This window comes from Anolis carolinensis, chromosome 4 (genome assembly GCF_035594765.1).
Source record: "Anolis carolinensis isolate JA03-04 chromosome 4, rAnoCar3.1.pri, whole genome shotgun sequence".
NCBI classification, from domain to species: Eukaryota; Metazoa; Chordata; class Lepidosauria; order Squamata; family Dactyloidae; genus Anolis; species Anolis carolinensis.
Genome location: NC_085844.1, coordinates 125166063 through 125183762, shown reverse-complemented (window position 1 = coordinate 125183762; position 17700 = coordinate 125166063). Strand labels below are relative to the sequence as shown.

At 43.0% G+C, this 17700-nt stretch overlaps 1 protein-coding gene across 2 annotated transcripts in view; it reads left to right on the top strand.

Moving 5' to 3' along the window:
* qsox1 (quiescin sulfhydryl oxidase 1) overlaps positions 1 to 17700 on the top strand; it is a 105726-nt gene that overhangs the window by 74867 nt on the left and 13159 nt on the right. For both annotated transcript variants that reach the window (XM_003219833.4, XM_016993010.2), the window contains exons 6-8: positions 4 to 149; positions 8012 to 8149; positions 10212 to 10341. In XM_003219833.4, coding sequence (XP_003219881.1) covers positions 4 to 149; positions 8012 to 8149; positions 10212 to 10341 — 414 coding nt within the window. The remainder of the gene's footprint in view (positions 1 to 3; positions 150 to 8011; positions 8150 to 10211; positions 10342 to 17700) is intronic.

The following is a 17700-nucleotide window of genomic DNA, read 5'->3' as shown; positions in this document are numbered from 1 at the left end:
TAGGTGACTTTGGATATGCTCCAGTTTGAGAATATTGCAATACGGCGGGTCTTGCAGACCAATGAAGAGCTAGTGAAACGTTTCAATGTCACCTCCTTCCCTTCTGGCTTCCTACTTGTCAACAATGGCTCTTGCAGCAGCATCCCTGTGTGAGTTGCTCTCTTTCTCTCTCCTTTAGGTTAACTGTTCTTACACAGCATTCATTTTAGTGTGAATAAATTATTTATAATCTGTATTCATTCTCTCTATGTGTAATATGGTAAATTCATATTCCAGCCTGAACTGAGGCTTAGTGGTTATGGATTAATAAGAGAGTCATCCAAAGGAGACAGCATGCAATTTTTCTAATGCCTGCTTCTATTAAAGCACTATGCATTTCAGTGGGGCTCACAAGATGGTGCTGTGCAAATCCTGTAATAATAATGATGACTATACTTTAGTGGGTTATATGCTTTATGCAGATTCTAGAGGTCAGAACCAGAACCAGAAGATCCTGAATGTGATCATCCTTTATTTATTTATTTATTTATTTATTTATTACTTGCCTCTCCTTGCAGCTTGAGGCGGAGTACAACATGGTTAAAACAATGGGATAAATCAAAACACTTTAAAAATACATATGACAAATATACACAGGTAAAATATAGATTAAAATTAACTGATAAAATACAGGAGGCCTGGCAGAAGAGATGAGTCTTCAGTTGTGTCATAAATTCCAACAGCTGATTTGGCTGTTGAACCTCTCTGGCAGATCGTTCCATAGTCTTGGGGCAGCTGATTAAAAGATCCTCAGGGTGATCATTGCCAGTTAGGTTCTGGCTGGTTGGAGTAGCCGCCCCCAGAGGACCTCTATGTCTGGGGCGGATTGTACTGGAGAAAGTGACCCTCTAGATAACCTGGACCCAAACCATGTATGACTTTAACACTTTGTAATTTGCCTGGAAACTAATTGGCAGCCAGTAGTCTGACTTTAGTATAGGGGTGATATGTTCATTCCTAGATAGTCCCATAAGGTGCCTGCCATGTTTTGAACTAATTGTAGCTTCCAAATTTGATACAGAGGTCATCCAATGTAAAGCACATTGAAGAAGTGCAACATTGAGGTTACCAGCATGTGCACCACCTTCTCTAGGTCCTCTGATTCTAGGAAGGGGCGCAGCTGACATATCAGCCAAAGCTGGTAGTAAAGTGGTAGTCAGCGAAATTAAAATCAACTAATGGAGTCAGTGATACATATCAGACATATTTGCATAAATGTGTATGTTGTTAATAGCCAGGTGAGCATAGAGAAAGGAGTGGAATGACTGGAAAAGGTTTGGAGATCCAGGCAGTGATGGAGGGATTATGAGGGCTGTGGTCTGTAAAAGTAACATTTACAAGCCTTGATAGTTATTTTGCCCTTAACTGGTGAAAGACCTGGTACAGTAGAGTCTCACTTATCCAACATAAATGGGTCGGCAGAATGTTGGATAAGCGAAAATGTTGGATAATAAGGAGAGATTAAGGAAAAGCCTATTAAACGTCAAATTACATTATGATTTTACAAATTAAGCACCAAAACAACATGTTTTACAACAAATTGACAGAAAAAGCAGTTCAATACATGGTAGTATTATGTAGTAATTACTGTATTTATGAATTTAGCACCAAAACATCGCAATGTATTGAAAACATTGACTACTTAAAAGGCAGACTGTGTTGGATAATACAGAACATTGGATAAACGAAGGTTGGATAATGGAGACTCTACAGTACTATACATTTATGTCAATGGCAGGCAAAGGGACTCTGTGTTAGTTCCTATTCTGCTTTGAACAAGTTGAGGTGGGAACCCTGATGTTTCTTCTCTTTGCTTTTGTTTTAAAGTAGAAAAGTAATTTTGCCTCAAGTTTCTTCCACCCCTTACTTCTTTGCAGATCTTTGCTTTTCGGTACACCATACATAGATTTCTTTCTTATGCACTTACGTTTCTCATATCTTCATTGCCTTCTTCATTGTGAAAAGTACGGCTAGGTTGCTGGAAACTGGATTGGTTGCCCGCCCGTGCTGCCTTCCACGCGTCCTGCTGCCCATTGTCCCCTCGTCTGGGTCCTCTGACCAGCCTCCTTGAGGAGGGTCTGGCTCTTAGGACCATCGGTGGGGTTTCAGTGGGCTTGGTTGTCCCTTCAAACCTTGATCCGCTCAAAGGGGGGAACCTGCTGGCTCAACCTGGATGCTTTTTGGATGCTAGTGCTCGGGAGCTCTCGAGACACTCAACCAGCCGCCATGCTGCTGTACCCGGAAGCACTCAAAAATTCTGTAGATTCCCAGGGAAGTATGTTACAGATCAGTGTATACGTTTCAGAAAAAAAATCAATTTATTTTCACATGTTGCTTCAATGAAATGGCTGTGAGGAATTGAGAGAATTTTGCAAAACTCAAAAAATTACCATTTTGGGCTAAAACTCCCAGAATTCTTCATCCACTCTGGCTTTCTGGCAGTGTCTGGGAGTTGTAGTCTAAAACAGAAATTTTCTAAGCCACAGAGTTTTTGCTAGGTCTTAGTGAGATTTCTCTGTAACGGTTCAACCCTGCCATCTGAAAAGTAGATATACACAAAACCCTAGATACTCCAGCAGTTCTCATCATTCTGGCCTTGTCTACTTGTCCGAACGTGTCTCTCCCTATGATCCACCTCAGAGCTTAAGATCGTCTGGGAAGGCCCTGCTTCCGGTCCCACCTCCTTTGCAAGTGCGACTGGTGGGAGGATGAGAGATAGGGCCTTCTTGGTGGTGGCCCCTCAGTTGTGGATCTCCCTCCCAAGCAATATTAGGTCAGCCCCCTCCTTCCTGGCCTTCAGAAAGAGAGTTAAAACCTGACTTTGGATCTGCCTTAGACCTTGCTTTTTGGATGATGTGTCATAACATTGGATTGTATCTTACTTATGCTTTTATGTATACTTAATTTTAATTTAATTTATTTCATGATTTTATGCTTTAAGCTCTATGTAGTGCCGTTTGTAAGCCGCCTTGAGTCCCCCCAGGGGTAGAGTAAGGTGGGATATAAATATGGTAAATAAATAGTTGTAGAATATTAGCTTGGGTCTGATTTTCCCAAATCAGTTATGGAAGAGCAGCAGATATATAGGACTTAGACAACATCATTGCCAAAGTCACCAAAGGTAGCTGCTTGGGCATACAGGTTCATCTCCTGACACTGAAATTGATATTGCATAGGAGGGAGGATCCTGTTGTACTGAGGTCAGGATCCTGAATCTGTCTTTTGGGTGTGCCTCGAGTAGGAAGGTTTCTTAGGGATAAAACCAAGAAGTGCAAATGTTTTCTTTATTTATGGAGGGTGTGGATGTATTTTGATAGTTGCCTAGTGAAGCATCAAGTATACTGTCATCACAGACCAGACAATGGCATGCCTATTCTTTTCTTGCCATTATGTCACACACTTAGATCTTACAAAGCTCTCCAAAGTATCCCTTCCCAACCAGGTATCCTCCAGATATTTTGGTTTACAACTCTCATGCCCACTGGGAATAATTGGGGGTGAGTTATAATGCTTCATATCTGAAAGACACCAGACTGGAAGTGACTGATTTATCCCAAGAGAAAGATGAACAGGGGAAATTGTTTGGGGAGTGAATCTTAAGTCCAACTGCTTGTCCCAACATTGAATCAGTTGAATTACATATAGGTTCACTCCCCCCTCACCAAACACACACACCCTGGCACTCCTTTAGCCTTTCCCTTTTATCATTGTCCGCCCTCATTCCTTTTAACAAGCGGTATGGCCCTGTCCCCTTTCTCTGTTAGTTAGCTTTTTTCAAAAGTTCAGTTACCTTCCAATGGTGTGCCCGACCTCTTGTTTCTTCCCCTTTGCTGAATAGAGCCTTTATCAAGTAATGTTACTGGGTATAAATCAGATATTTTAGAAAGCAAAAAACCCAAATGTTCCTTAGCCCTCACTATACACGACACATTTCCAGCATCTAGATTTAATGGTCTTGAAATTATGGTAAAAACAGATAGATACAGATAGAATGGGACACGTGGACTTTACTCGCAGTCCAAGTTTGATATTGGATCAACTGGATTATGCTGCTCATGAAAACTCTATTACATTCTCTTCGTAAAGAGACCCAAGGCTTTATGTTGCCTTTTGGAAAAATGCAGGTCAAATGTGCAGTGAGCAGCATAATGTCAGGTATGTCAGATGTCAGGCTGGGATGCGTAGAGACAGACCCACTCAATAAGCAACAGGAAGATTCAAAATATAAACCTGCAGAGTGAAGCAATGCTCCTTGCATTAGAGGAGAAAAGGAGGGTGTTGCTGGGGAAAGGACTGTCACAACGAATCTTCTTTATACCATCTCTTTCTCCCACACCCAGAAATACCCTATGACTCTGGTGACCCTTACCTCAATAGCAGTCACCCAAATCAGAAGCCTTCAGTTTTTGTTATGGGATGCTCTATTTTTGCTCTATGAGATTTATATTGTACTATCCCTTAGCCTGTGTAAAAGAGATTTTGCTGTATTTATTTGGATGTAATAGAGTGTGGTCTACTAAACCTGGAAGTATTCAGTTTTATGTACGTGTGTGTGCAGGCACACAGACATATACACACCCACATGGCTACGACTCCTCGCATGGTTTTCTAATTGCGGAAAAGTTCATTAGGCGCCAGACAATGGCTGGTTCAGAGATGCTGGCAAAGAACAATGGAACCTGTGCTAGGGCCCTCTGGCAGATTCCTGCCACTGAATAGCACATTAAATAGCAAGCAGATGGTATCCCCCCTCCCAACATGCAGCTTTTATCAGATGATTGATGTCCACCTGGCAGTGAAGGCATTAGTGTGACAACGAAAAGCAGCAGTCTGGCATGACGATTTTCTCATGGAGTGGCTTAGAGAAGAGAGGGCACCAGTTGTTTCTGTGCCAAAGGGAAATAAGGCTTTGCCACTTGCCGTGTAGCAGGTTTCCTAACTGGTGTGTGTGTGTGTGTGTGTGTGTGTGTGTTTGTGGAATTTATAGAGCCTCCCCAAAGAGGCAGGCAGTGAAGGGTGTCACTTTGCTTCTCTCATGCCAGTTTCACTCAACAGGAGAGACATTGTTTTCCTTGCTGCAAAGCTGGTGGAGGAGAAAATCGTTTGTGATGATGTTGTCCCCTGGCCATCTGCTTGCAGGGAGGCATCAGGCTGAGGAAGCAAAGTGAAAAGGGACTTCTGACTGTGGTTCCCATGAGGCTTTGCTCCTAGCACCACTGCATCCCACCTCAACAGGTCATTCAGTGCCGTTTTGTGTTGCTAGAGGCATAGCTTTTTCCCAGCAGGGGCATCAGAGTATCCTTCCTTGAGTCACGTTACCTGCAGATAAATGAGTGGTGAAGGCTAAGTTTGCAGTTTGTCCTCTTTTGATCCTGCATGCCAGCTATCACAGGCATCAAGCGGAGCTGGGAAGGTTACATTTGGTGTTCCATGTATTGTTTGTTACAGAGGGTTGCTTATTGCTTTAGGTTTGATCAAAGACTAGCATGAAAGTTGAAAAAATTCCTGGCCAAATGCCTCCAAAATGCCCTTGGGAAAAGCAACTTTTAAAAGTACTGTATCCTGAAATACGTTGTGACAGCAATGGCTTCATAATCACTTGATCAGTTACTTACTTTTAACAATAACATTGTGCTTTCACTACGAAGAGAAAGTAGCTAGCTACACCACTGCAGATTCATGACTTCTAAGCCCATGACTTTTTGGAAGAGTCAGGTAAAATAAGTGACAAAGAATAAAAAGAGCATGTGATTATTCACCTATGCACTTTAGCTTACGGAAAGGAGGAGGACTAGAACAGCTCTATATATCCGCGTCTAGATATCTAGACGTGTGCCTCAGCCCATTGGATGTTGGAAACATACGGCTTGTAATGCCTTTTTGTTTAACTTTTAAGAAGTTTATTATTTTGTAAATGTGTGTGTTATGCTATGTCATGTCTATTTATGTTAAAAGTTTTTGGTTATTTCTTGGTTGTTTTATAATTTTATATTAAGATGGTTTATCCACTGTTTTGATTTGTTATTGGTTTGTTTTTTGGCATTGAATGTTGGCCAATTTGTTACTTTCATTGGAAACCGCCCTGAGTCCCCTTGGGGAGATAGGGCTGGTTATAAATAAAGTATATTATTATTATTATTATTATTATTATTATTATTATTATTATTATTATTATTATTATTATTATGCTTAGGTGCAGTACATCCAGAGAATGTGAGACTGATTATATGAGATGTTGATTCTTTCTCTTGTAACATGAAGTAAATAATAATGACCATCAGTTTTTCCAAAGGCGTAGTGAGCATGTTTAAGTACAGGACATTTCCTCATTTGTGTCAGACTGGTTTGGGTGACAGCTGGGTGCTAGGAATCTGCATGAATGATTCCATTCATTGTTGCCTGGAAAATGAAATATGCTGTAAAGGCAGGAAGATTAATGCAAATTCTGTTGCCTTTGCATAAATCTGTTTGGTGTTCTCTGTTCATGTATGCCTTGCTTGTAAGTCGTATTTATTTTAATATTTTGCAAACATTGTCTGCTGGTTCCCAGCATCTTTCTATAATCATCTGAACTTTAAAAAGCTGTTTTCTTAAACATTCTGCTCCCCCTTCCTCATAACATCTATTTATTGATTATTCGTTCATAGAATCATAGAATCATAGAATAGTAGAGTTGGAAGAGACCTCATGGGCCATCCAGTCCAACCCCCTGCCAAGAAGCAGGAAATCGCATTCAAAGCACTTCTGACCCTTCATGATCTCTTGGGCCAGCCCACGCCAGAGCTCCCTTTTGGCCGTGGCCACCTCCAGCTCCTTCAAGGTCAAACCAATCACTTCAAGGATACCATTCATCCATCTTGCCCTTGGTCAGCCCCTCTTCCTTTTTTCTTCCATTTTCCCCAGCATCATTGTCTTCTCCAATCTTTCCTGTTTTCTCATTATGTGGCCAAAGTACTTCATCTTTGCCTCTAATATCCTTCCCTCCAGTGAGCAGTCAGACATTATTTCCTGGAGTTTGGACTGGTTTGATTTTCTTGCAGTCCAAGGCACTCTCAGAATTTTCCTCCAACACCACAGTTCAAATAAGTCTATCTTCCTACACCTTGCCTTTTTTGCCAATATCCCACAGCCTTAAACATATCATATTTTATCCTGACTATAGTTCCATATTAGGTTTGGACATGACTCGGAGTTGGCCCAAGTCAAAAATGGACATATTAATGCTCTTGAAAATCAGATGCCATTGTACAGATACAACATTTCATATGAAATTGCAGAAAAATAGATGGGACAGCCTTATTAATGTTACAGTAAAAACTGCCAGGTACAAGAGCAATATACCTTCTGCATGAGGATATGCTTGGCATGTACTTTCTGTCTATTATTGGACAACCAGTATGCACATTAATGCAGACATAGCCAAACCAATGTGAAGGGGAGGAGGCAAGGAGATACAGCACTGAGGCTATAGTAGCTACAAACTAAAACAGCCTTTCCTGGCTGAAGGACTTCAGATGATGGTGGTTTGTAACTCCCATAATCCTTTAGTAGGATTCTGGTCATCATGTAGTCCAGCAAGATCTTCAGGCCTCAAGTTGGGAAAGGTAATGACTGATGTAAGATCTTCAGATTCAGTAATCTAAAATTGGAGTGGATAAAGCATCACTCTGGCATCCCTTGATATCATTCTGAGCCATATCTGCATGTTCTCTGATTTCCCTTAAGATATCTTAGGTAATGGGTAGGGCAATAAACTGTCAGTAGCCCACTTTTGGATCAAAATTAAGGTTTCCTTGGCATAGTAATATGTTTTATTGTGTGAAAACATATAGCCTGTTTTGTGATGTCTCTTGCATTTCTCTTGTTTCTGGTTTAGAACAGATTTTTGGGTAACTTAAGGGGGTTGTATGATGACCAAAAGGGTAAAATGAGCCATTGTCTCACACATGTCTTTCCTTCCATTCCTTCCCAGAAATGCTGATTTCAGACCCTTTTACAGAAGCTTCCTGCAGAGTCTACCCAACGTCTTTCGAGGAAACTCCTTCAGACCTACTGTGCCCCCCACTGTAGAACCAAAGTCCACCATTGTACCCTGGAGAGTAGCAGACAGGTGAGAGACATCTTAGAGCTGCCTCTAGTCCCTTGACTACTGCTTCTGATCTAGTGGTACTCCAGTATTCCCATAGTACTTTTGCAGTGGTCAGAGACAACTATCACATGTGGATTTAGGCCCTGAAGAAAATCAGTAAACCACATGGCCAGGTGGAATGGAGAAAGAAAAGTCTTCAGGCTAAGAAATTGGCATTCTGAACCTAGGGCTCAAACCTGCCCTATGATGGTAAATAGTAGCTGAACAAGGTTTTGGTGGAAGATCATTGTGGGATGAGAGCTTTCTCTGACAGATGGGGAAACTGTTCCTGGCGTATACCACTTTCAAGTATGTAGAGGAAATGGTGTGAATGCACAATTGAATGCAGCCTTCTCTCTTTCTCTCAGTGTATTTGTGTATTTAAGCCATCACAGCATGTAGAAAGCTACACATCAGATTCTCAGAATCCTTGGAGGCTTTGAAAGTTATAATCCCAAAAATGGTATTATTCCAAGCAGTAAAGTGCTTTCAAAGCCTCCGGTGGCTCAGTGTGTTAAAGCACTGAGCTGCTGAACTTGCAGACCAAAAGGTCCCAGGCTCAAACCCGGGGAGCGGAGTGAGTGCCCGCTGTTAGCTCCAGCTTCTGCCAACCTAGCAGTTCAAAAACATGCAAATGTGAGTAGATCAATAGGTACCGCTCCGGCGGGAAGGTAACGAAGTTCCATGCAGTCATGCCGGCCACATGACCTTGGAGGTATCTACGGACAACACCAGCTCTTCGGCTTAGAAATGGAGATGAGCACCAACCCCCAGAGTCGGACACGACTGGACTTAATGTCAGGGGAAACCTTTACCTTTACCTTAAAGTGCTTTCAGTAACCTCTTAGTTATGGTAGGATACCGCCGGGTCCCCAAGCTAGTTTGTAATAATTACAATCTTTTTGTAAAGTATGATCTTCCTGAGAAGAGTTAAAAACACTCTTGAGTCAATCTTCTCCTTAGTGGTAAATATCCACTAGTATTCATGCAAGGCAATTTAGGTTTCTCAGTTGTTTAGACTGATATCCCTGTTTTTTACTTGTTAGGAACAAAGATATGCCAATGCATAAAATATATAGCAGTTTCCATTGTCGCAAAAAGTCTATTCTCCATAAAATATATTGCTTTTAAATCATGCTCTCAAGAGACCAAAAATAAGTAGTCTTTGTTAAAACTTAACATAGTTGATTTACTTACAAAACTTCATGTATTCAGCATATAGGTACATTGCTTATTGGTTCAGAGTTAGTTAAACAGTCTGTTCTTTATTCTTTTTCAGTCTCTTCTCTGTTACATACAGACTTACACTCTCTTCTTATGCATACTGTACTCAACTAACTTCTAATGCAAACTGACTACTTTACTGCACTGATTTCTAAAATGTAGTCTTAGTCTGAATAATCCCAGATCTGGTCACATGATCTGTAGTCCCTCCCACAACCTCAAACAACATAGAATTAAGGGGAAAACTGCATACCAATATAAACATACAATATAGTAAGCATTGCAATCTCAATTATATACATAATTTATTATTATTATTTATTTCCAATATTTCTATCCCGCCCTTCTCACCCTAAGGGACTCAGGGCGCCATACAATTGGCAACAATTTGATGCCGACACATCATTAAAAGCAACAACATATAAAAATGCATTACAACCAATTAAATACAGTATAAAATATAAACACAAAACATATGCTTAAAATCCGTTCGTCCAATATCCTCCTACTTTATCCATATAACAGTCTGGGTTGTCTTTGTCATTTACATAACAAATAACTAGTATAGGAGGCTTGTAGAACGTTGCTATTTCCAACAAGTTTGCTGCCTTTCCCACTGTGTCTGAGTTGCATGATTATTGATCCCCCATATGAGTTTGGTACCCTTATCACTGGCTGGATGTTAGCCAAGTTAAAGAGCTCCCTTTAGTGTCCAAAGGGTGACTTTTGCCCCAGGGTTACCATTTATAGTTTGATATTGTTGTGGTGATATTGTTGCTGAATTTAACTGGCTTTCTTTATATTCATTTTTTTGCTGCAGGAAAAAGGTGTATATGGCTGACTTGGAGTCTGCGATACTTTATACCCTACGGGTGGAAGCAGCAAGATTTCGCCATCTTGACAAGGAGCGGCTTTCTGTACTGAAGCAGTATGTGAATCTTTTGGTTAAGGTAAGGTTTACAAGGCCTTCAGGGTGTGCTCTGAAGCCCATCTTCCTTGCCGCACTGTATCCACTTTGCAACTATTTCATTTTAATAGTTATATGAAAGCTCTTCACTTTGTTTTAACTCCAACACTCCATCCTTAGTGTGCTGTTTTCTTTCAAAGAAAAAGCTGCAATCTGTACACTGTTAACCTGTCTATTTTGAATAAAATCAGTTTCCTGAGGTAGTTTAGTTCATAGCTTTTCAGAATGATCAGGGTTAACTGTATTCCTATATACTTCCAATGTGGCCTGGTCTGGACCAAGTCTTCCGATACCCATTTGACTACAGATAACTTGAAAATGACTTATTTGCTCAAAAACTTTCCTGAGATGGATTTTCTGTTCAAATCTATAGATACTGGTATCATTAAGGGCCGGATTTGTGTATCTGTGGTCCAGAAAACACATACAACCCATACTGGATTCTGTGGGCCTTTTGAATCCCTTTCTCTTTTTTTCTGTGTTTTCTGAAGAGGGAGAGAAAGGTTATGCTACCCAGAAATGCTGCTCTTACTCTCAGCAACAACCTGACTTGCATTCTGTAGGAATCAGTAAATCATCAGAAGAAAAAAATTTCTTATCTCAAATGTAAGAGAAAGCTCACGGGTGCAGCCAGTGTAGTATAATGGACTACAACTCTGCAGATCAGGGTTCAAATCCCCACTCAGTCATGGAAATCTCACTGGATGACTTTGGGCAAGTCCTTACTGTCTCAGCCTCAAAGGAGGGCAAGAGCAAAAATTCCTCTATACAAATATTGCCAAGGAAACAACATAATAGAGTCACTGTTTGTTGGAAATGACTTGAAGACACTCGAACAATTGAACCCCATTTGAATCGGCTTCAAAGCAAGTCATGCCTAGGCTGGGGCCAGGTGACTGTTTAGGAAGGCAATAGTTTCCAGGGTGTGCTACAGAAACTATTCTTATAGGATCTCTTCCATTCTTATACAATGTGGTGGGGCACACCTTTGGTATGACGTGCTTTCAAAGACGTTGGTGGGAAATTTGCCAGAAAGCCCGAGGAAGATGTTTCTCCCATTGGGGCCAGGAAACATCTTGGTTTCTCCTTGAGTTTTAAGGATTCCTTCCCATAATTCCATTTGCAGACATGAAGGCTGCTGCGGCACACCTTTTTCTGCCATTGCAGCACTTCTTCCATTACAAAAGAAACCTGGACATTATCATTCCAGAAGCTCCCATGATTCAAACACAATAAGAAAACTGGTCCTAAGGGAGATATGAGTAAATATTGGAGGTGAAGAGCTATATTGGCCCTTCATAGTATTTTTAAGAGCCCCTTTTAAAATATTTTAAAATATGTGTCCCCCATTCACATGTTTGGCATATATTTTACCCCACCCGTGTCTGTTGTAAGTCTAGGAGCCTCCCCCCCCTCTTTCCCTTTCCCTTTCTCTTCATGCCAGAATAAGTCAACCAGAACTTCGTGTTGGGTCTAAAATGGCCTGGGAAGCGAAATGATATTGCAAAATTGATAAAAGTTTTCAGGATAAAGAACTGAATGCTGGAGTACCATCTGTGAAGATGAGAATTTGTAATAAAATAGCAAATTCTCTCCTTAATTCTGGCAACTAACCTCTTGCAAAGCTAAGTTTAGAGAATAGTGTTGTGTATAGCTTAAGGAAATTATAAATTTAATAATTTAATTGAATAACATAGCAACTACTAACAATTATTTGTGCATCTTCAAAACATGAAACATGTCCTATTGTAGCGTTGGTGAATTGGAACGTATGCTGTAGTGGGTTTTCATCTGCAGAAGCTTTTTCTGTTTCACATAAAGAGAGAGAGAGAGTTTCTGAAGTATTGCCTGACTTTCACACATACTCTCATTTCAATAATGAAACAATACAGCGTCACCTCTACAAAAACAATGTGAAATACTGGGTTTCTATGAGTTTTCTGGGTTGTATAGCCATGTTCCAGAATCATTCTGTCCTGATGTTTCACCCATATCTATGGCAGGCATCCTCAGAGGTTGTGAGATCTGTTAGAAACTAGGTAAGTGGGGTTTATATATCTGTGGAATAATGTCCAGGGTGGGAGAAAGAACTCTTTGTCTTCCTGAGGCAAGTGTGAATGTTGCAATTGGCCAGCTTGATTAGTATTTAATGGCCTTGCAGCTTCGAAACCTGACTGCTTCCTGCCTGGGAGAATCCTTTGTTGAGAGGTGTGAACTGGCCCTCATTGTTTCTTGTCTGGAATTCCCCTGTCTTCTGAGTGTGTTCTATATTTACTGTCCTGATTTTAGAGTTTTTTTAATACTGGTAGCCAGATTTTGTTCATTTTCATTGTTTCCTCCTTTCTGTTGAACTTGTCCACATACTTGTGGATTTCAACGGCTTCACTGTGTAGTCTGATGTGGTGGTTGTTAGAGTGGTTCAGCATTTCTGTGTTCTCAGATAACATGCTGTGTCTGGCAGAATGAAAATCACAGGTAGTTCATGTTTGGCCAGTCCACACACTGTCTTGCCAGAGATAAGATATGCCGCACAGATGTTCAGTAAAGAACAAGAAGTTTACTCTTCAAAATGCAGAGCAACATATATACAGTCATATGAAAAGTTGCATTGACTCAGACAATGTCTTTTGAGAGAGATTCAAATAGTCCTTAGATGTCCATGTAAATGGTCTTCTTTCAGAAGCTCAGAAGCAAACCTCCCTTGGTAAGCTCCTGTATGGAAAATTATATGTAACTGTTACCAAAACTCCCAGGTTCAGTCAGCTCCTCAAGTGCAGTCCAACCGATCAGCTTTGTGCTTTGCATTTTCTGTTAACCACACTCACCAACTGATTTTACATGCTCTAACAGTGTCCGGGTTGGTTCATCAAGGCTTTGAAGCTGCAGGGCCATTAAATGCTAACCAACCTGGCCAATTGCACCATTCACACTTGCCTCAAAAAGGTCTTTCTCCCACCCTGGGCATTTTTCCACAGATATATAAACCTCACTTTCCTAGTTTCCAACACACCTCACAACCTCTGAGGATGCCTGCCATAGATGTGGGTGAAACGTCAGGAGAGAATACTTCTGAAACATGGCCATACAGCCTGGGAAACTCACAGCAACTCAATGATTTCGGCCATGAAAGCCTTCCACAACACAATGTGAAATAATTTTGTATCTAGCATTAAATGTGCTGCTACATGATGGTCACTAGGTGGAGCCATTTGACCAGAATCCTACTGTTGGAACTCATGGTTCCAACAGTCTCAGTAATTTGTTGCATCTCTTTTATGTGCATTCCTTGCTATGGCTATTGAACATCCAAAGCAGATGCAGGATTTTGGAGACCTTCACCTTTCTATCTGCAAGGTCCAAGTTCCATTTTTGCATTTGCAGGATCCAAGCAGGTGTCCCATCCTCAGCATCAAAGCATCCAAGATAGGAAGGTTGATGAAAGCAGTGGGCAGGACTTAGAAAAGCTGGTGCCAGTGGAGTGATAGTATGGCAGAAAGGTAGTTAGTCTCTGTCTGAAGTGTCTTATTATTGAGCAGGATTACTGCCTCAACAACTAGTGTTACGTGTAGAGTGAGATTCTTACTTGAGGTGTTCCGTCTTTATCCCACTGATGATTACGTTTGTACCGTTGGGTCAAAGCAGATACACCAGATGTCTGATGTACCTGCTTAGTCGGAATCTATGTAAGACTATTTTGTGTACCCCAGAAAAGTACGCAATCCTCACCTACACTTTTCTTGAAAAGCATTATACAAATAAAATGAAATACAATAAAATGCAAGCAGATTTCTCTAGGTTCCACCTCTGAAAGTTAGTGGTAACACTCATTCAGAACTGCTTGCACTTCCTGATTGGGAAGCCCACCTGGTGTTTCCATAGAGGCTCTATTAATAACAGGAGCAAAGGGCTCTGAAACCTCGCTTCTTTTCATCCACACTCTCAATCAATTTTCCTATTTCTTCTCCTGCCCCCCTCTCCCATCCAGCTTATTCCCTCCCCCCCATGCCTGTCTTTCTTTCTTTGACATTTCCTCTCTTTGTCCTACCCCCGTTTTGGTCCCCTTTCCCCAGAGTGTTTGTGGTTTTAAAGTGCTGATGCTAATCGGATTTAAGTTGACTTATTGTCAAAGTAGCTTTACGTGTTCCTTGGAGACTATTTTGGAGTTATGGTCAAGATTTGGATCTTGGCTTTTAGCCCACAAGGGGTGGCTTGTTTGCTACAGCAGCATCTTGAATACAGATGGGGAGGGATGATCTCCTGGTATTAGCAACAGGATGAATTTGGACATGGATCCTTCAGAAACCACTGGAAAGCACTGGTCAAATAAGCCAGAAGCGGCCAGAAAGCACTTGGGACAGCTCCATGTTTTCTATATTTGGATGCTGGCAACAGCTGGATAGGCCACAAGAGTGGCAGAAAGATAGTTGAATGCAGAGCTGGGGAATGTGTTGCACTACAGCTACCGTAATTCCCAGACAGCATAACCAGTGAAGATTTAACAACTGCATGAAAAGGCTTTCCTAAGGTTATCTCATGATTTGGAATGAAGTGCCTTTGTTATTCTAATGATACCCAGTTCTCTTTTTCTACTTAGCATCTCTGGTTGTGGCTATGGTTCTGCTAGACAATAATTCTTACTAAACAATATCATAGTAAATAAGCAAACAGGTGATAGATCCTTTCCACTTCAACTAACTGCCCAGGATGGTTGGTTGCTCGGATGAAAAAAAAATTTGGAGCATAATTTTGGGAGTCTGGGTGGCTCTGCTGTTAGTGATTAAATGGGTATCTACAAGGTGTCCCCAACATCAAGCTATGTCTGTTCTACCCCCCAGCCCTGCCATCAGTCATTAGTTGTGCCTAGTCCCCCTCCCACGTTAGATGATGTTATCATATTAGATGACTCCTCTTCTCTCATACCAGCCGAGATAAGCCTCTCTTTTAAACAATCAAGTACACTTGGAGGCCTTTCCTCCCAGGACAGTTGACTAGCCCTTTCAAATGGCAATCTCAATCAACCAATCTCTCAGGAGGAAGAGGGTTCTCACGGGTGGGGCCCCATTGAGGTGGTGTGGGGGAGAAGGAAGAACGGTCACCAACGACCCAGGGAGAAGCGCAACAGAGTTATTGCGACCCTGGAGAGGAATAGGTGTGGTAGTCTTCAGGACAGACCCCTCAGCCTTAAGGTCCTACTTCTGAATGCCAGATCCGTCAATGGTAAGACAGCTATCATCCAGGATTTAATCCTGGATGAGGGGGCGGATCTGGCATGTATTACCGAGACATGGTTGGATGAACTGGGTGGGGTAAATCTCACCCAGATGTGTCCACCGGGTTTCGGGGTTCATCAGCAGGCCAGGGTTGAGGGGCGGGGAGGAGGAGTCGCGGTGATCTTCCGGCAGTCCATCGCCCTGATCAGGTGCGCCGTTCCGCAATCTACGAGGTTTGAATGTGTCCTGCTGAAGGTGGGAGCCCGAGACAGCTTGGGGATTCTGTTGGTGTACCGTCCACCCCGCGACCCAGCAGTCTCCCTGTCTGAGCTAGCAGAAGTAGTTTCTAATGCGGCCTTGGTCTCCCAACAACTTATTGTTTTGGGAGACTTTAACATCCATGCTGAGACCACATTAACAGGTGCAGCTCAGGATTTCATGGTTGCCATGACGACCATGGGGCTGACTCAAGTTATATCTAGGCCCACACATCAGGCGGGACACACGTTGGACCTTGTATTCATTGTGGACGGTGGGACAGTCAGAGTGGAAGAACAAAATATCCTTCCATTGTCATGGTCTGACCATCATCTGATCTGTCTAAGTTTCGCCGTGTCTTCTAACCTCCGCAGGGGTGGTGGACCCACTAAGATGGTCCGCCCCAGGAGGCTGATGGATCCGGATGGACTTCTGAGGTCTCTTGGGGATCTTCCTGTTCTGGAGACTGGCGATCCTGTCGATGTCCTGGCTGATCGCTATAATAGTGAGCTGGCAAGGGCATTGGACACGATCGCCCCCGAACGCCCCCTCTCGCTGCGTAGAGTCACGTCTACCCCTTGGTTCACTGAGGAGCTGGCTGTGATGAAGCGTGCGAGGAGGGGACTAGAGTGCATCTGGAGGAAATCTCAGGATGTGTCCGACCAAGCACGGGCTAAAGCCGCTATTAAGGCTTACTCCGTGGCTCTGCGGGCAGCCAGGAAAGCTTTCACGACTGCCCGCATAGCGTCTGCGGCCAATAGGCCATCGGAGTTGTTCCAAGTTGTTGGGGAGCTCCTGCGGCCCCCTGAGACCCAGGAGCTTCTCGATGACTTGGCAACTCGGTGCAGCGAGTTCGCACACCATTTCGTAGGCAAAGTTGCTCGGATACGTCGTGAGTTGGACTCCAGCTTAACTGTGGTTTCAGCGGAGGTAACCGAGGCACCTGTCGGTTCGATCTTATGGGATTCTTTCCGGCTTGTTCTTCCTGATGACGTGGAGGGGATTCTTGGGTCTGTGAGGGCGACCACTTGCGCTCTGGATCCTTGTCCTTCTTGGCTGGTTAAACTGGCCAAAGATGGGTTGTTGGAGTGGTTTGTGGCTATAATAAATGCCTCCTTGGGTCAGGGATCATTTCAATCCTGTTTTAAACAAGCGGTGGTAAAACCGCTACTAAAAAAACCCTCGTTAGACCCATTGGTTTGTGACAATTACAGACCAATCTCCAACCTCCCATTCTTGGGCAAGGTGCTGGAGCGGGTGGTTGCCACGCAGCTCCAGGGGTTTCTCGATGACACCGATTTTCTGGACTGCTCGCAGTCTGGCTTCAGGCCTGGGCACAGTACCGAGACGGCTTTGGTCGCCTTGGTGGATGACCTCCGCAGGGAGCTGGACAGGGGGAGTGTGACCCTCCTGGTTCTCCTGGATATCTCAGCGGCTTTCGATACCATCGACCATGGTATCCTTCTGGGGAGGCTCTCTGGGATGGGGCTCGGTGGCACAGTTTTGCAGTGGCTCCAGTCCTTCCTGGAGGGCCGTTCCCAGATGGTGAAGCTGGGGGACACCTGCTCGGACCCCTGGCCATTGACCTGTGGGGTTCCGCAGGGGTCTATCTTATCCCCCATGCTATTTAACATCTACATGAAACCGCTGGGAGAGGTCATCCAGAGTTTTGGAGGGCGTTGCCATCTCTACGCAGATGACACGCAAATCCACTACTCGTTCCCATCTGATTCCAAGGAAGCCCCTCGGATGCTGAACCAGTGCCTGGCCGCTGTGGCGGACTGGATGAGGAGGAACAAGCTGAGAATCAATCCCGACAAGACAGAGGCCCTCCTGGTCAGTCGTGCGGCAGATCGGGGTATTGGGTGGCAACC